General features: G+C 41.7%; 1 protein-coding gene across 3 annotated transcripts in view; it reads left to right on the top strand.

Annotated features, from left to right (window-relative positions):
• The window catches only part of vps8 (VPS8 subunit of CORVET complex), a 618230-nt gene that overhangs the window by 1851 nt on the left and 596443 nt on the right, over positions 1–19936 (top strand). For all 3 annotated transcript variants that reach the window (XM_073046772.1, XM_073046773.1, XM_073046774.1), the window contains exons 2-4: positions 9606–9674; positions 11113–11243; positions 18805–18901. In XM_073046772.1, coding sequence (XP_072902873.1) covers positions 9606–9674; positions 11113–11243; positions 18805–18901 — 297 coding nt within the window. The remainder of the gene's footprint in view (positions 1–9605; positions 9675–11112; positions 11244–18804; positions 18902–19936) is intronic.

The following is a 19936-nucleotide window of genomic DNA, read 5'->3' on the forward strand; positions in this document are numbered from 1 at the left end:
TACCTGTTTAAAAACATGCTACTGAATTATATTTATAGTTTCAGTGGGTTAACATTGCAGAATAAACAGATTTGTTTTTCTCATAATTTTTAAACACATCACAGTGCAGCTTGAAGTCTTGCTTATAGCTGCTTGTTATTTCTATCAATTTGGTTTGCCTAGTTGTAGTTTCTGATTTGTTATTCCTGGCTGATGTCATGTGCTGCATCTTATGTTGTTATAGCCTCGTTATTGGGAGATACGCGACACTCTTTTGCAAGGTCTTGGATGTATGACTTCATGCTGAGATTGTGGACAGCTCTGCTTGCTCCACAACATGAAGAACATTAGTTGGTTGTTGATGGTTTTTTCAGACCTTGATTTCTCATTTGAGTCAATTCTTCTTAGTGTGCAGTAGATGGAAGGTGCATCTTCATGATAAGACAAACCAAAACAGAAATGCAATATACTGTGGACCCATGATAAGCATGTCATTAATCCATGATAAAATAAAACTCACTGCAAAACAACATAAACTTGGGATCTACTTCATTGTCATTTGTGATGTGTAAACCAGGAGTTGTGGTTCACAACATTGTAGGGAGGATAACAATAGAACTCCAATAGTCAGCATCTAGAAGGGAAGATTAAAAAGTAGGATCTCAAAGGTGATATTTCTGCATTACTCCCAGTGCCATATGCCAGTGAAAGTATGAAGAAGAAATGTATAGAGGTTCAATGTGTAGGCATGGTGCATGAGACATAGGAACAGAATCAGGCCATTTGGCCCATCGAGTGTGCACTGCCATTTCATCCTGGCTGATATACCTCTCAACCCCATTCTCCTGCCTTTTCCCTGTAACCTTTGACACCCTGATTAATTGAGAACCTATCAACCTCTGCCTTAAATACAATCAATGACTTGGCCTCCACGGCCGCCTGTGCCAATAAATTCCACAGATTCTGGCTAAAGAATTTTTTCCTCATCTCTGTTCTAAATTGATGTCTCTTTATTCTGAGATTGTGCCCTTTGGTCCTAGACTCCTCCACTATATATATATTTTTTAAAGTCCTCTCCATAACTATTCTGTCTAGGCCACAGGTTCTCAATCCTTATGTCATGAACCAATCCCTTTAAACAAGGGATGATGGGTGCCAGGTTGGTAGCCCCTGGTTTAGGCCTTTCAATATTCAATCAGTTTCAATAAGATCCCCCCCCCACCATTCTTCTAAACTCCAACAATTGCAGGCCCAGAGCCAGCAAACAATCCTCATATGTTCACCTTTTAATTCCTGGCATCATTCTTGTGAATCTCCTATGGACCTTCTTCAATGTCAGCACATCTTTTCTTGGATAAGATGACTAAAATTGCTCACAATAGTCCAAGTGTGGTCTGACCAATGCCCTATAAAGCTTTAGCATTACATCCTTGCTCTTGTATTCTAGTTGTCTTGAAATGAATGCTAACACTGTATTTGCCTTGCCACTGACTCAACCTGCAAGTTGATATTTAGGGACTCCCAAGATCCCTTTGCAACTCAGTTAGAAAATGGTGCACACCTTTTTTCCTTCTCCCAATGTGCATGATCATGTACTTCTCTACACTATATTCCATCTGCCATTTCTTTGCCCTTCCTAAGCCCTTCTGCAGACACCCTGCTTCCTCAACACTACCTGTCCCCTCTTATCTTCATATCATCTGCAAATCTGGCCACCAAGTCATCAATTCCTTTATTGAAATCATTGACATATAACGTGAAAGAAGTGATCCCAACCCTGACCCCTGCGGCACACCACTAGTCACTGACAGTCATCTAGAAAAGGCCCCCTTTATTCTGACTCTGCCTCCTACCAGTCAGCCAATCTTCAATCCATGCTAGTATCGTTCCTGTAATACCATTAGCTCTTATTTTGTTGAGCAGCCTCATTTGCAGCATCTTGTCAAAGGCCTTCTGAAAATCCAAATAAACAACATCCACTGACTCTGCTTTGTCTGTCCTGCCTGTTATTTCTCAAAGAGTGCTAACAGATTTGTCAGGCAAGTCTCCCATTAAGGAAACTGTGCTGAATTTGGCCTGTTTTGTCATGTACCTCCAAGTACCCCAAATCCTCATTCTTAATAATTGACTCCAACAATTTTCTAACCACTGAAGTCAGACTAAATTGCCTGTAATTTCCTTATTTCTGCCTCCCTCCCTTAAGGAGTAGAGTAATATTTGCAATTTTCCAGGGCTTCCAGAATCTAATGATTCATGGTCATTTTTAATGCCTCCACAATCTCTTTAGCCACCTCTTTCAGAACTCTGGGGTATAGTGCCTCTGGTCCAGGTGACTTGTCTACCTTCAGACTTCTCATCTTCCCCAGCACCTTCTCCTGAGTAATACCAATGACACTCACTTTTGTCCCCTGATGCTCTTGCATTTCTGGCATTCAGCTAGTGTCTTTCACAGCGAAGACTAATGCAAAAAAAAAAGTTCGTCCACCATTTCTTAGTTCCCCGTTACTAACTCTCCAGCATTATTTTCCAGTGGTCCAATATCCATTCTTGCCTCTCTTTTACTCTTTATATATCTAGAAAAACTTCTAAATCATTTTTATACTATGGCTAGCTTACCTTCATATTTTATCTTTTCTTTCCTTATGGCTTTTTTAGCTGCCTTCTGTTACAAGAGATTTACACGAGGTATGGAAGGCCGTTTCACGGGCAAAGTGGCAATTCCGTACTAAAACTTGCATCAGTGAAGGATGCTTGACAGTTGTGGCAGGGCTTGAATGCTATCACCTCTTATAAAGTTAAATCAGGTGACATAGGGCGACAGCAGGTCTTCACTTCCTGATGAGCTCAATGTCTTCTATGCTCGCTTTGACCATCAAAACATGTAGGAACCATCACAAAATTCCACAGTCTCTGATGATCATATGATTTCAGTTTGAGCACGTGTGAGCAGCCTTCAGGAGGGTGAACCCATGGGGTACCCCAGCCCAGATGGAGTACCTGGTCAAGTACCTGTGCTGATCAACTGGCTGGATTGTTCACTGAGATCTTTAAACTCTCGCTTCAGTAGTCTGAGGTACACACCTGCTTCAATTATACTGGTACCCAAGAAGAACTTGGTGATCTGGCTCAATGACTATCATTCAGTAGTACTGATATCCATGGTGATGAAGTGTTTTGAGAGGGTGGTGATGAAACATGTCAACTCCTGTCTGAGAAGTGATTTAGATTTGCTCCAATTTGCCTACTGGACCAACAGGTCCACAGTAGATGCCATCTCATTAGCTCTTTCCTCAACCCCGGGACATCTTGACAACAAGATGTTGTCTTATGTATATATTAGGCTGTTCTTTATTGACTACAGCTCAGCATTCAATACCATCATTCCATCTAAGCTAATCAATAAGCTCAAGAACTGGGCCTCAGTACCTCCTTGTTCAATTAGATTCCTGATTTCCTCATTTGGAGACCCAGTTAGTCCAATATCTCTATCAGTACAGGAGCACCACAAGGCTGTGTGTGTAGCCCCCTGCTCTTCTGACTTTACTCATATGACTGTGTGGCCAAGTACAGCTCTAATGCCATATTCAAGTTTGCTGATGACACCGTTATCATAGGCCGAATCAAAGGTGGTGACGAATCAGCATATATTGAAGGGAAATTTAAAATCTGACTGAGTGCTGCCATAACAACAACCTCTTACTCAATGCCAGCAAGACCAAGAAGCTGTATTGCAGGAGAAGGAAACCAGAGGTAAAGGGTTGATGAACCAGTCTTCATTGAGGATCAGCAACTTTAAATTCCTCGGTGATATCATTTAAAAGGAGCTGTTTTGGGTCCAGCTCGTAAGTGCAATTATGAAAAAAGCACGGCAGCACCTCTACTTCTTTACGAGTTTGCGAAGATTCGGCACGATGTCTAAAACTTTGACAAACTTCTATAGAAGTGTAATGGAGAGTATATTGACTGGCTGCATCACAGTCTTTTATGGAAACACCAATACTCTTGAATGGAAAATCCTACAAAAAGTAATGGATATGGCCCAGTGCACCATGGGTAAAGCCCTCCCCACTATTGAGTATATTTACATGATAACACTGTCTCAGGAAAGCAGCATTCATTATCAGGGACCCCCACTGCCCATTATCTGCTTTCTTATCACTGCTGCCATTAGGAATAAGGTACAGGAGCCTCAGGACTCACACCACCAACTTCAGGAACAGTTACTACTCAACCATCAGGCTCCTGAACCAAAGGAGATGATTTGACTTGACTTCATCATTGAAATGTTCCCACAACCAATGGACTCACTTTGAAGGACTCTGCATCTCATGTTCTCGATATTTATTGCTTATTTATTTATTGTCATTATTTCTTTCAATAGGTGCATTTAATGTCAGAAAGATGTATGTAATATGCATCCTGAAATACTTTTTCTTCGCAGACTTTCACAAAAACAGAGGAGTGCCCCAAAGAATGAATGACAGTTAAAATGTTAGAACCCCAAAGCTCCCCCAACTCCTCCACCCAGCAGGCATTGACACCCCCCACTCCCACCAACAAAAAAGCATCAGCACTCTCCATCAAGCACTCAAGTGTGCAGCAAAGCATCAATAAAGACACAGACTTACTGTACCCCAAAAACTACTCAATCACCTGATAATTCGACATATCACAAGCTCTCTCTTCCTCTCTAATAAGGGAAAAAGAGGTGTCCCCATTTCACAACAAACAACTCGCTGATTTACAATGTTAAAAGTCTGTTGCATCACTTTTTCCAAGCTCTGCACCCGGAGAGGCGGCACCAAATAGGCGCAGCTTTTCTGACACACAACCCCCAGCAGCTAACCCACTGCTCCCAATATTCCATATTTTCCAGCAATGTTTCAGTCAGGGGCACCGGCCTAGAATCAGCACGTCCCCAGAGCCACAAAATCCCGGAACCTTGAAGGTGCGCTTGTCTTCCAGGCTTCGTCCTTGGAATATCAAAAAGTGGCCAGTCAGGTCCCATTCCTGCAAAGAACCAAGGTCAGAGTGTTCAAAAGAACCCCCCCCCCCGCACCCTGAAAAAGGCAGAAAGAGATATCAAAGATAGAAATGGAGCTGTTTCTGAAGATGCAAGCAAAGGAATAGCCGTTTAGTGGATCTTAACTTTTTTTTTATTTACACAGTTTGTTGTCTTTTCACACTGGTTGAACATGCAAGTTGATGTGCTCTTTCCTTGATACTGCTGTGGTTATTCTATGAATTTATTGAGTATGCCTGCAAGAAAATGAATCTCAGTGTTGTTTATGGTGACATAATTGTACTTTGATTATAAATTTACCTTGAACTCTGGTTTTTAAAAGCTTCCCAAACTGAAAATTTCCCACTAGTCGTTGCTGTACTCTATGTCCTCCTTTGCTTTTATGCTGTCTTTGACTTGTTAGCCATGGTTACCTCATCCTCCATTTAGAATACTTCTTCATCTTTGGGATGTATCTTTCCTTCACCTTCTGAATTGCTCCCAGAAGCGCCAGCCATTGCTGTTCTGTTGTCATCATAATAGCAGCCCATTGAAAAGTCCAGAAGGTACCTGAGATCTTTTTAAACCTCATGCTGCACCACTAATGAACGACCTCCATCGCTGATTGCGAAAAAGAGCTCTTTGAAAAGTCTTGTAAGCACCTTATAGATAGGAGGGCCTTAGATTCTTGGGGCAAGGAGACTGTGTAGGAAAGAAGGCAAATACAATGGGTTGCACTTCAACGGAATTGAGGTGAATGCCCCTGTGGTACACTTTAGCTTTTGTGCTTGTCATCATTTTTTTAAATTAAATTCGGAATCCCAGGCATGGTCTTGTGGTGGAACATCTATAATGGGATAGAGGGGTAGATTGGAGTTAGTGACACAGCTGGGATTGCTCATCTACTTTCATAAATACCCAGTGTCGGGTTGACACTTAATTACTGAGATAAGGATATAAAATGTCATAATTTGTTTTGGTAAGGGGTTATTCAGTAATGTTAGGCACTAATTTTGACAAGAATTCATAAAACAGACACAATTAAAATAAATAATTTTTCATGAAATTGCAGTATTCTTGAAATTGAACTTGCTGAACTAGATTTTTTTTTTCTCTAGATGAAATGCTTGGCTGTATTATTCTTTACCAGTAGGGTCTTCAGTATCCACACAAGGATGTGGTTTTGTGAAATTGCATCTACTTAATAAACAATGAAACTAGATTGCTCATGAAGAGGTTACCCATTTCAGAAACAGTCATATTAACCACTTTGTGTTTTTTGTGTGCTCAAAATATTCCATGATTTATTCTTCAATCAATTTTTAATGAGCTTCCTACATTTATTGTAATGGCTGTAACATGTTCTGGAGAATCCGGGAAAGAGTCAAGTCGTCACTTTTATTGTCATTTCGACCATAACTGCTGCTATAGTACATAGTAAAAATGGGACAGCATTTTTCAGGACCATGGTGTTACATGACACAGTACAAAAACTAGACTGAACTACATAAAAAACAACACAGAGAAAAACTACACTAGACTACAGACCTACGCAGGACTGCGTAAAGTGCACAAAACAGTGCAGGCATTACAATAAATAATAATAGGACAAAGTGTCAGTCCAGGATCTGAGTACTAAGGAGTCTCATAGCTTGGGGGAAGAAACTGTTACATAGTCTGGTCGTGAGAGCCCAAGTGCTTCGGAGCCTTTTCCCAGACGGCAGGAGGGAGAAGAGATTGTATGAGGGGTGCATGGGGTCCTTCATAATGCTGTTTCCTTTGCAGATGCAGCGTGTAGTGTAAATGTCTGTGATGGCAGCAAGAGAGACCCCGATGATCTTCTCAGCTGACCTCACTATCTGCTGCAGGGTCTTGTGATCCGAGATGGTGCAATTTCCGAACCAGGCAGTGATGCAGCTGATCAGGATGCTCTCAATACAACCCCTGTAGAATGTGATGAGGATGGGGGTGGGAGATGGACTTTCCTCAGCCTTCGCAGAAAGTAGAAATGCTGCTGGGCTTTCTTTGCTATGGAGCTGGTGTTGAGGGACCAGGTGAGATTCTCCGCCAGGTGAACACCAAGAAATTTGGTGCTCTTAATGATCTCTACCGAGGAGCCGTCGATGTTCAGCGGGCAGTGGTCGCTCTGTGCCCTCCTGAAGTCAACATCTATCTCTTTTGTTTTGTTCACAGTCAGAGACAGGTTGTTGGCCGCTGCACCTCCTCTCTGTAAGCTGACTCATCGTTCTTGCTGATGAGATCCACCACGTTCGTGTCATCGGCGAACTTGATGATGTGGTTCGAGCTGTGTGTTGCAGCACAGTCATGGGTCAGCAGAGCGAACAGCAGTGGACTGAGCACGCAACCCTGGGGAGCCCCCGTGCTCAGTGTGATGGTGTTGGAGATGCTGCTCCTGATCCAGACTGACTGATGTCTCCCAGTCAGGAAGTCTAGGATCCAGTTGCAGAGGGAGGTGTTCAGGCCCAGTAGGCTCAGCTTTCCAATCAGTTTCTGAGGGATGATTGTGTTGAATGCTGAACTGAAGTCTATGAACAGCATCCGAACGTATGTGTCTTTTTTGTCCAGGTGGGTCAGGGCCAGGTGCAGGGTGATGGCAATGGCATCGTCTGTTCAGCGGTTGGGATGGTACGCGAACTGCAGGGGGTCCATTGAGGGGGGCAGCAGGGTTTTGATGTGCCTCATGACGAGCCTCTCGAAACACTTCATGATGATGGATGCAAGTGCAATGGGACGGTAGTCGTTTAGGCAGGACACTGAAGACTTCTTCAGCACGGGGACGATGGTGGCGGCCTTGAAGCACTTTGGAATGGTGGCGCTGCTCAGGGAGATGTTGAAGATGTCAGTGAGATCATCTGCTAGCTGGACTGCACATCTTCTGAGCACTCTACCAGGGATGTTGTCTGGTCCAGCAGCCTTCCGTGGGTTGACCCTGCACAGGGTTCTTTTCACATCGGCCATGGTGAGACACAGCACCTGGTCATTTGTAGGAGGGGTGGACTTCCTCGCCACCACATCATTTTCTGCCTCAAAATGGGCGTAGAAGTTATTCAGCGCATCTGGATGGGAGGCATCACCTGCAGAGTCAGGTGATGTTGTCCTGTAATTGGTGATGTCCTGGATGCCCTTCCATATGCGCCGCGTGTCACCGCTGTCCTGGAAGTAGCTGTGGATTCGCTGGGCGTGTGCACGCTTTGCCTCTCTGATGGCCCGGGACAATTCGGTCCTTGCTGTTGTTAGGGCTGCCTTGTCGCCTGCTCTGAAGGTGGAGTTGTGGGTTCTCAGCAGCGCACGCACCTCCACGGTCATCCATAGCTTCTGGTTAGCGCGTATAGTGATGGTCTTGGACAGAGTAACATCATCAATGCACTTGCTGATGTAGCTGGTCACTGATGCTGTGTACTCCTCTAAGTTGGTAGAGTCGCCATCGGTTGCAGCCTCCCTGAACATGTGCCAGTCAGTGTGCTCAAAGCAGCCTTGAAGAGCAGAGATGGCTCCTGCTGGCCAGGTTTTCACCTGCTTCTGAACTGGTCTGGAGCACCTGACGAGTGGTCTGTATGCTGGGATTAGCATAACAGAGATGTGGTCTGAGTAACCGAGGCGGGGGTAGGGCTCTGCCCGGTATGCGTCGGGGATGTTTGTATAAGCAAGGTCCAACGCGTTCTCCCCTCTCGTTGCAAAGTCCACATACTGATGGAATTTGGGGAGCACTGACTTAAGGTTCGCGTGGTTAAGATCACTGGCAACAATAAACAGTCCATCAGGGTGTGCGTTCTGCAGTTTGCTAATAGCCCTGTACAGTTCACAGAGCGCCTCCTTAGCATTAGCGCTGGGGGGAATGTACACACCGAATATAAGGACAGAGGTGAATTCCCGTGGCAAATGAAATGGTCTGCATCTAACAGCCACAAATTCTACTAGCGATGAACAGTGTCTGGAAACCAGCACAGAGTTCTTACACCATTCCGTGTTGATGTAAACACCGCCACTGCGAGTCTTACCTGGAGAGAGTTGCATCTCTGTCTGCTCGAAAGAAGTTGAGCCCGTCTAGCTGAATAGCGGCGTCTGAAATTCCATCAGTGAGGTATGTCTCTGTGAAAATACACAACAGACTGTACTCCCGCCGAGTATGTCGTTGGAGTCGGATGTAATCCAATTTATTGTCCAGGGAGCGGACATTGGAGAGCAGAATGGACGGGAAAGCCTGCCGGCTAGGATTCGCTTTTTGCCTGACACGGACCCCTGCCCGCTGGCCTCGCTTCCGCTTCCTCGCACATCGCTTACGACATCTCCATCTCCGGCTACCAGCATCAGGCGAGTCTGAGGAATGTAGGCCCGTTCCCCTCAGCAAGCCGACGTCGCGTAATTCAGCCAGCAGATCTTTGTGAAGGTTTGTTTTTGGGCGATCTCTGTATTGTAGTATCTGGCAATGGTAGATAGTCGCTCTGTTATCCATGTGCCCTAATCGAAAATTGTGCATTAAACTTAAATTAGAAAATTCAATTAAAGTAACACCAGGTCTGAAAGGCCACTGTGATAGCTGTTGGTCTTATTTTTTCTTGATATTTAGGGAGGAATAATAACACATAATTTTTTTCTTTTGCAGATTGATGACAAAGAGTTTGATATTCCTCAAGTTGATACTCCACCTACTCTGGAAAGCATTCTAAATGAGGTAAGCTTAATGCTAAAATAAGAGTGTTCTGTCTTTAAAATGTTCTGGACAACAGATGTGTTGAAGGAATTATTGCCTGATTCATTGACTTTACCTGCATCCCATAACATTGTAAATTAATTAGTGTCACTGGTGATCTGGGACTGGTTTTGAAATGTAAAGGCATATTAAAAAAGTAACTAAATACTGGAAATGTAAAATTAAAAAAAACACTTGCACCTGTAAAAGTGGATGTAAAAGATTGGTTGAAATTCATCAGAATTAAGTCTGTTGCTAGGATTTCTTCGTGCATAATATTTTAGTGTAGTTTAGGATATTTTGTTCCAAAACCTTAGATTGTGCCAAGACTAAAGAACAAAAAAAGCGCCTGATTGGATTGATTATTAGCTCCTTATACTGCCCTCTTATACCTTTCCCCTTGTCTAGATTTGGAACCAAAGGCAAAACACTGATAATTATTGGAATGATCCTTAAATTTAGATGGGGTGGAGTTTGTTAGGTGGGTTCAGATCCTTTCTGAACCCACCTAACAAACTCCACCCCATCTAAACCCCTCACTCTAGGGAGATGCCAATCAATATTTGGGAAATTAAAATCTCCCACCGCGACAACCCTGTGTTATTATTACACCTTTCCAGAATCTGTCTCCCTATCTGCTCCTTGATGTCCCTGTTGCTATTGGGTGGTCTATAAAAAAACATCCAGTAGAGTTATTGAGCCCTTCCTGTTCCTAACAGACTCCCAAAACAATCCCTTCATGAATTCCTCCTTTTCTGTAGCTGTGACACTAACTCTGATCAACAGTGCCACACCCCCATTTTGTAATTTAATTTAATAGAGTTTAATTTTGTAAAATCTAAGCATTGCTTTTAATTCTCTCCAATGCTTTTATATCTTCCTGCCTTGCTAGCAGGCACTTTTGTGGGCAATACCTTATCAGAACTGGCTGCAAAGGGGACATTAGAAAAATAGCTTGATTTTTTTTCTTTCACTCTTTTAAATAAGAAAAATGGTTAAAGATTCATAAGTTAAGAAAGGATACGAGGGGTTGGGTTTGTAGCCTGTCATGATTGCTCTGCTATTTGGTAAAATCATGGCTGTCCATCTACCTCAGCATCTCTTGCTGCAGAAATTTCATTTCCATTGGTTCTCTTAATATTCCCAGAATTATCAATGTCTATATTAAAAAGCATAACAGCCGTTGGGCTGAGAATTCGAAAGATACATTATCTTCTGGGAGTAACTACATGTCCTTTAATTTGAGTCGTGATTGATCATCTCATCATTATGAGGTTCTTCGCATATTTTTTGTAACACCTAAAATATGCCTTGGTTCTGGAGATCCCAGCTAGGTGAAACATCATTCATGGAAACACAGAACTACTTCATTTAAAATGGTGTTTCCCTTTTCTTTCCAATGTGCCTTTCCTTTAAACAGACAGAAGATGAAGATGAATCGTTTATATTGGAGGACCCAACTCTTTTGAATACAGATAATATTGATGCACATTCTGGTGAAACCTCTTCTCTTGCTAGTTCAGACAGTGGTGACAGAACAAACTTAAAACGGTGAGAATTTGGAGATTACAGTATCAGTTTCTTATGTCAAGTCGTCACAAAGTGACAAGAATTTGCAACTGTGGGAATGGCAGTAACTAAACTTGCAGGCTTTATCTTTGCATGTATTATATTAAATTTAATTTCTTTTTTATGGAATTAGAGTGACATTTGTGTTTTGTCATAATGTTGATAAGAAGCTAAATGGAAAGGCTCAAAGGATGGACACTGACGTAATATATTGAATTTAACAAAAGGGTCATACACTAAGTGGCCACTTTATTGGGCACACTTGTATACCTCATTAATGCAAATTTCTAAACAGTCAATCACGTGGCAGCAATTCAATGCTTAAAAGCATCCACATGTCGTCAGGAGGTTCATTTGTTGTTCAAACCAATCAGTGGAATGGAGGAGAAATGTGATCAGGTGATTTTGAATGTGGAATGATTGTTGATGCCAGAAGGGGTGGTTTGAATATTTTAGAAACTGCTGATCTCCTGGGATTTTCACATACAACAATCTGTAGAGTTTGCACAGAATGGTGTGGAAAAACAAAAAAAAAATCCAGTGAGCAGCAGTTGTGTGGGTGGAAATGCCTTGTTAATGAGAGAGGTCAGAAGAGAATGGCCAGACTGGTTCAAACTGACAGGAAGGTGACAGTAACTCAAATGTTGTAATGTGTTACAAAAATGGTGTGCAGGAGATCATCTTGGAATGCACAACATGTTGAACCTCAATCAATGGGCTACAGAAGCAGAAGACCAGGAGGTATCCAATAAAGTGGCCACTGAGTGTATATTTTGCATCAAGGCAATGCCTAGGACAGTTGAATACTGGTATCTATACTAGAATACTCGAATCCTAGTTTTCTCCTGACATATTGTTTGTATATTTTGAACACAAAGTTAACAATAAACTAGTATCCACAGTTTTCAGTGTCAATGATCATATCTGCAAACTAAGCATTGCTTTTAATTCACTCATTTTGAATGCAGACAGGTAACTTTGCAGAATTACATCCAGACATCCAAAGTATATCTCTGTTGTGAGGGATAGCTGCATGAATGTATGAGTAGAAAAATATAGTGGTGCCACAAGTAAACAGGGTGTTGAAAAAGGGTTTAGCAAGCTGGTCTTCATCAGTCAGGTCATTAAGTTTAGGTGTTCGGACATTATGGTGCAGTTGTACAAGTTGTTGGTGAGACTGCATTTGAAGTACTATATACAGTTTTGGTCACTTCTCATGAAAAAATGTGATTAGATGGCAGAAAAGATTTACAATGATGTTGTCAGGATTAGAAGGCCTGAGTTTGGCAGAGGTTAGCCTCATTGTAGGAAAATAAGGGGCAATTTTATATAAATGTTTAAAATTATGAGAGACAATGGTTAAGATGAACGAATGGTAGCCGTCTTTTTCTCAGGGTAGGGGAGTGCAAAGCTAGAGAGCATAGATTAAGGGTGAAAGGGGGAAGATTTCAAGGGACCTTGGGTAATTTTTTCATGCAGAGGGCAATGACTACATGGAATGAGCTGCCAAGAAAAGTGGTTGAGGCAGGTAAAAGAGTATCATTGATGAAACACTTGGATAGGCACATAGATGGGTGGGGCTTTAGAGACACATGGGCCCAACACAAGAAATTGGGACTAGCGTTGTCAGCATGGACTTATTGGGCTGAAGGGCCTGTATTCATCCTGTATTGCTCTAACTTGCCAGAATATTAAGTGACAAAACATACATATCCTTAACTGTGTATTAAATGCCAGGGACATGTCTTTAACAATGTTTTAATATACAAGATGGCTGCTTAGTGCTTGTCCTAAACTAATCCTGAGGTTTTCACTGAACACTGAATAATATGAACATTCATCTGTTGGCTTCCACTGCATAGTTTTAATGGATAGAATCAGAATGTCCAACATTTAAAGATTGGTTTTAATAGGCTCAAAGTAGTTAAAGTTAAGTTGTGAACATGTTTTACTTCCTGAAGATGTGTTCCCCTTTTTCATTAATGTCTGCTGTCCATAATTTCATTCCAGAGTAATCCCTTATTTATCTATCTATTATTTATTTAATATTATTTTTATTTTTAATTCTTCTTTGATATTATGTATTGCATTGAACTGATACTAAGTTAACAAATTTCACAGCACATGCCGGGGGTAATAAACCTGATTCTGATTCTAACACTGGAACCAAATCAAGTGTTTAGATGGTTAGTGTTCAGAGTCAGAAGCAAAAAAAAAATCTGCAGATACTGGAAATACGAGCAACAAACTCAAAGTACTGGAGGAACCCCAGCATTCGCAGCAGCTACGAGAAGAGTACAGTTGACATTTTGGGCTGAAACCCTTCAGCGGGACTGGTGGAAAAAAACTGAGGAGTAGATTTAAAAGATGGGGAGAGACCTGAAGTAGGTTGGGGCATCCCCTTTTGTCTCTCTCTCAAGTTATCTCCTTGCCCGCCCATCACCTCTCTCTGGTGCTCCTCCCCCCTTTTCTTTCTTCCATGGCCTTCTGCCTGTTTTATCAATTTACATCCCAGCCTGGCTGCTGAGTTCCTCCAGCATTTTGTGTTAGTGTCCAGAATATTGGTTTATGTTGTAAATAAGGGATGTGTGGAGTGATCTATGAGCTGGTATCTAATTCATCATTTAAGTTGCCCTTGGGATTTGTAAGTATTCTGTTAAAATAATAAGTATCTAATTTTTAATGTTGCCATCTTTCAAAATTAGTTGATTCTTTTATAGCCCTGATTAGAATACAGGTAGTCCCCGAGTTACGAACGTCCGACTTATGGACAACTCGTACTTACGAACCGAGGAAGGAGAACGCCGTCCACCATTTTAAGTCATTGCCGTTGACACTGTTGAGTGTTTAACTTTGTATTTGGCTTAAAATTTTCTTAGTAAGATTCACCCCGACTCTGCCCCCCCCTCCCGTTCCGGTTGGCTGGTGGTGCACTGAGATCAGCGCCGGGCTGGAGAACAAAGTTCCCGAGTTCGATCCAGTGAGAGACTATGTTTCCGTGCCGGGTTGATGTCGATCCAGTGACTGCTGTATCATCCGTGCCGGGTTGATGTTGAGCTCACAACTCAACCTCATAAAAAAAACACTGCCACCTCCAGTTTAAATTCCCATGCCGAATATTGTGACGGATCAAATACCCAAGCCCAGCACAGCCCCCACTTGTCCCATTCAACCTGTCTCAGTGCGGTGGTCCTTAGGATCCAGTGGACCTCGGGAGCCGACGGAGCTCGGGACCCGCCGCCCGCAGTGTTTCTGTTCCATTGACGGGAAGTGATCGTGATTGAAAATAAAGTGGAAATAATAAAGCATTTGAAAAGAGGTGAAACGCCATTGGTCATTGGAAAATCGTTAGGCTACAGTCGGTCAACGATCGGAACAATTTTAAAGGATAACGGATAAAGTGAGAATAATGGAGCATGTGAAAGGCCCTGCCCCGATGAAAGCTACAGTTATTACTAAGCAACCCAGTGGTTTAATTATTGGAATACATACATTTCTTAAGTGTTTTATATGCATAGAAAGGTAAAATATATACTATATACTAAGACAAACGTTTGACTAACTGACGCTAAATAATACCGGATGTACTTGTTCCAGCATACGTACAAATCCGACTTAAAGACGGACTCAGGAACGGAACTCGTACGTAACCCGGGGACTGCCTGTAGATCTTTATTGTTGTTGCTCAAGACTATGAGATTGCAGTGATACAATGTTCACAAAGTCTCCTCCAGAGGAAGGATAGTGACAGCATTAATTCTAGACAGTACATTTTTCAAAGAGGCAGTGCCATAACTCTCTGCCCTTTAGCATAGCCTTGGACAAAGAAAGAAGCAGATGGTGTTGGAAAGTACTTAACTGGAGAGGGCTAATTGTGTTGCTTTTAAGCAGGAATTTGGTAGTGTAAATTGAGAACTAGTTCTCAGGGAATTTTACAATGGAAGTATGGAGGTTGTTTAGGGAGCACTTGCATGGTATGTTTGTCCTATTGAGGCAGGGAAGGAACCATGATTGACCAGAGAAGTGGAGCATTTAGTCAAGAAGAAGATGAAGCATACTTAAGGTTTAGGAAGCAAAGATTAGGCAGGGCTCCTGAGAGTTATAAGGTAGCCGGCAAAATATAATTAAGGGACTTAAGAGAGCAAGAAGATGATGTGAGAAGGCATTGGCAAGTAGGATTAAGGACAACTCCATGCCATTGTACACACATACTGCAAGGATGTAATGTTGAGACTTCAGAAAGCACTGGTGAAGCCACACTTGGAATACTGTGCGCAGTTTTGGGCCTCTAATCTTAGAAAGGATGTGCTGACGCTGGAGAGCATTGAAAGGAGGTTTATGAAAGTTATTCCAGGATTAAATGGCTTGTCATATGAAGGGTGTTTGATGGCTTGGGGCTTGTACTCACTGGAATTCAGAAGAATAAGGGTTGACCTTATTGAATTCTATTGAATAGTGAAAGGGCTGGATAGAGTGGATATGGAGAAGATGTTTCCTATGGTGGGAGTGTCTAAGACCAGAGAACACAGCTTCAGAATAGAGTGGTGTCCTTTTAGAATGGAGATGAGGAGGAATTTCTTTAGTCAGTGAGTGATGTTTCTGTGGAACTCATTGCCTTAGGTAGCTATGGAGGCCAAGTCTTTACGTATATTTAAGGCAGAGGTTGATAGATTCTTTGTACCATATAACCTACTGTATAATATAGGCCAACTTTATGTTGTACCAATACATTGTATTGAGTATGCGCTATTAGGCGCATATTGATCTGTACGTGTGTTCAGTTCAGTTTCAGTTAGTAAAGAACCCTGTTAATGTAGCTCCAGTCTCCAGTGTGTTTTTATTAATGATATTGCTGTGTAAACGGCCACATACACAACATTCTTGGTTGGTCAGAACATAAAGGGATACAGGGGGAAGGCAGGAGACTTGGGCTGAGAGGAAAAATGGATCAGCCATGATGAAATGGCAGAGCAGATTCGATGGGCCAAATGGCCTAATTCTCCTCCTATATCTATGGTCTTATGTTCTTATGTGAAGAACAGGAGTTTGATTAGAGTGAGGGTAGGACAGACCAGGGATCAAATGTGCCTAGAGTCAAAAGAGGTAGGTCCTTAGTGGATATTATTATACTCATTATTCACCAGTGAGAGGACCTTGACAAATGTGAGGTCAGCATAGAAGAGGCTAATGTGCTGGAACTTGTTGAGGCTAACAAAGAGGATGCGCTAGAATGTTTGTAAAAGCAGTAAGATAGATAAATCTCTGGAGCCAGTTGGGATATATCCTAGGTTATTATGGAAAGAGCAAGAAGACATTGCTGCATTGTTGGTGATGATCTTTGGATCCACACTCCAGAAATAGTATGAGAAGATTAGAGAGTTGGCAAATGTTATTACTTTGCTCAAGAAAGGTAGTAGGTATAATCGTGGAAATTATAGAGTAGTGAATCTTGCATCAGTTGTGGGGAAACTATTGGACAGGATTCTTAGAAGCAGCATTTACAAGTACTTGGAGAAGCATAGTCTGATTAGACATAGTCAGTTTGGCTTTATGAGGGGGTAGGTTGTGCTTTATGAGCTTGATTGACTTTTTTAAGGAAGTGACAAAATAAATTGATGATGGTAGAGTGGTGGATGTGGTTTAGATAGAGTTTAGTAAGATATTTGACAAAGATACCCCATCATTCACAAAGTCCCAAGGCATGGGATTGAGAGAAATTTGGCTGCATGGATTTAGAACTGGCCTTCCCAAAGAAGGCAGAGGGTGGTAGCGGGTGTACAGTATTCTGCCTGGACTAGTGGTGTTCCGCACAGGTTTGTTCTTTGTGAATTTTTTTAAATGACTTGGATGAGAAGGTGGAAGGGTGAATTAGTAAATTTGCAGATGATAGGAAGCTTGGTAGTGTTGTCAGTAGTGTAGAAGTTTGTCATTGGTTAACACAAAGTACACTGCGGATGCTGTGGTCAAATAAACATGTACAAACAAGCTGGATGAACGGAGCAGGTCGGGCAGCATCCGTTGAAAGGAGCAGTCAACGGATGCTGCCCGACCTGCTGAGTTCATCCAGTTTGTCTGTACGTGTCATTGGTTAAAACAGGACATTGATAGAATACAGAACTGGGCTGAGAAGTGGCAGATGGAATTCATTCTGGAGAAATGTGAAGTGATTCACTTTAGAAGATCGAACTTGAAGGTAAAGTGCATAGATCCCCAAGTTGCCACGCAAGTTGATAGCATGGTTAAGAAAGCATATGGTCTGTTGGCCTTCATTAGCCTAGGGATTGAGTTCAAGAGCTATGAGATAATGTTGTAACTCTTTAAAATGGTTAGGCCACTCTTAGAGTACTGTGTTCATCTGTGGTCACCTCTTTAAAGAAAGAATGTGGAAGCTTTAGAGAGGTTGTAAAGGAGATTTACTTAGGATGCTTGTTTTTTTTATAGTGGTAAGTGCATGGAATGCATTGCTGGGGTGGTGGTGGAGGCATGTGCATTAGATATATTTAAGAGAATCTTTGATAGGCACGTGGATGAAAGAAAAATGGAGGGCTATGTGGAAAGGAATGGTTTGATTGATCTTGTAGTAAGTTAAAGGTCAGAGCAACATTGTTGGCTGAAGGGCCTATATTCTGTTGTTGTCTTCTGTGTTCTATGAACTATTAATTTAGGTGAAAGAAAATTTGGAAGCATGTCATTTTTTTAACGGCAGGTCCTCGTTGTCCTGTTTTTTTTTTGAAATTGGCAGTTTCTATTTAATCTTGTTTTCAGGTTATTCCAGTACTGTCAGTGCAGAGGAGTCTCATGCTGCAGAGTGTCAACATTGCAGTGTGAAGTGTGACTTTGCACTGTTTTGGTAGCTGCTCTGAAATAAGGGGAAAATGTTCCCTAAACTCTTCTCTTTTATCGTCTTTGTTCCCCTTTTAACAGTTTCAGGTTGCAAATACATTTAAGTAAAAGCGAACTTGTGCAATATTTATCTTTTATTTCATGTGTAAATTATTTATAATTCATGTTTATTACATTAATTCTGAATTTTTGAGTGATAAGGATTGGGTCTGAAGTCACAGACCAGATTGGATAAGGATTGGATAGGAATTTTTCCTTCCCTAAGAACATTAGTGAGTTCAGTGTATTGTTGTAATCTGGTGTTTTCATGGTTGTGTAATTTTGTATTCCAGGATAATTTAGTTAACTGAATTTAAATTCTCCGCATTCTGTGGTTGGACTATTGTGAGCTGTCCAGATTATTAGGCCTCTGTTACTGGTCCAGTAGCAGAGCTATTTCATTGTACCTTTTAGACTTTAATTTACAGAACCAGTTGATACAAATAAGAGAATTGTCATTGTAATCTCAGCCATGAAGACAGTTGCAATAATTCTGTCATTGCCTCCTGCAATTATTTCTCTTGACTAATCTCAATACTGATTAATTTAGGATATAGATTAAAATATAGTTTGGAATGCTTGTGAAGAAGTGGCAAAACAAGGTAACAATAATGTAGTTCTCACAGTTTTTCTTCTTCTCCCTCATTAACCAATTGTCTAGAAGGAAAAATGTTTCAGATGTCAGCTTATGCATTCATGGTTCAGTTGTTCGGCGATCAGTTCTTAAAGGGGTTTCTGCACAAGTTGTATCTGCAGCAGTAAGTAACTTTTCCTTCTTATCACCTCTCCTAAATGATCCCTGTGAAATGCAGTTTGAGCTTTGCTAAACACCTTTTGATTTGACCTGTCAATGTAGCACAATAAGGGGTTGGCAATTGTAGATTTTTTTGTGTTTTCATAAGAAGGATCACTGATCAATTTTGAAAAATGCTCTGCAACCCCTTCTACACTAAAGTCTATCTAGAAAGCAAGCACTCTATTGGTTCCAAAGCAAAGATATTCTTCCCTTAAACAAGAAGACCAGATCTGTAAGAATTTCTCTGTCATCGTAAAACTCCATATATAGTTGCAGCAAGACTTTCTTATTCTTGCATTTGTCCATGCTGCGCCAGATTGATGTGAACTCACCATACTAAGTTTGCTTTCTTTTTTCTGTGTTTCTTAATTAAGCTTTCATTTTGCCACCTTTATTCCAAAGTTCTAATTGTCATGAAGAGAAATTAATGGTCCACTTCTTTATGGCTATGGAATGGATGTTTTTGGTGAAGATTGGTGCTATGTCCATGATTGTAATGCCCATGTGAATGTTGGGATGATTAACAGAAAATAAATACAATCATTAGGGTATATGAGTGTGTGAGAAGTCAACATAGGGTAGCTAACGGAGGAATAAAGGGCAATGGGACATGAAGGAGAGTAGGATAATGATATCATGAAGTTTAGAAGGTGAAGAATGAGAGATTGACATGACAGAAATTAACAAGTTGAATCTAGTGGCCGCAAAAGAATGACACACACAAAATGCTGGAGGAACTCAGCTGGCCAGGCAGCAGCTATGGAAAAAAAGCATGGTCGATGTTTTGGGCTGAAACCCTTCAGCAGGACTGGAGATAGAATGCTGAGGAGTAGATTTGAAAGATGGGGGGAGGAGAGAGAGAGACAGCAGGTGATAGGTGAAACTTGGAGGGAAAGGGATGAAGCAAAGAGCTAGGAAGTTGATGAAACAAACAGAAGAAGGAAGAAAGAAGAAGGCGGGGGGGGGGGGGGGGTCGGCCTGAAGTGTCGACTGTGCT

This window comes from Hemitrygon akajei, chromosome 5 (genome assembly GCF_048418815.1).
Source record: "Hemitrygon akajei chromosome 5, sHemAka1.3, whole genome shotgun sequence".
NCBI classification, from domain to species: Eukaryota; Metazoa; Chordata; class Chondrichthyes; order Myliobatiformes; family Dasyatidae; genus Hemitrygon; species Hemitrygon akajei.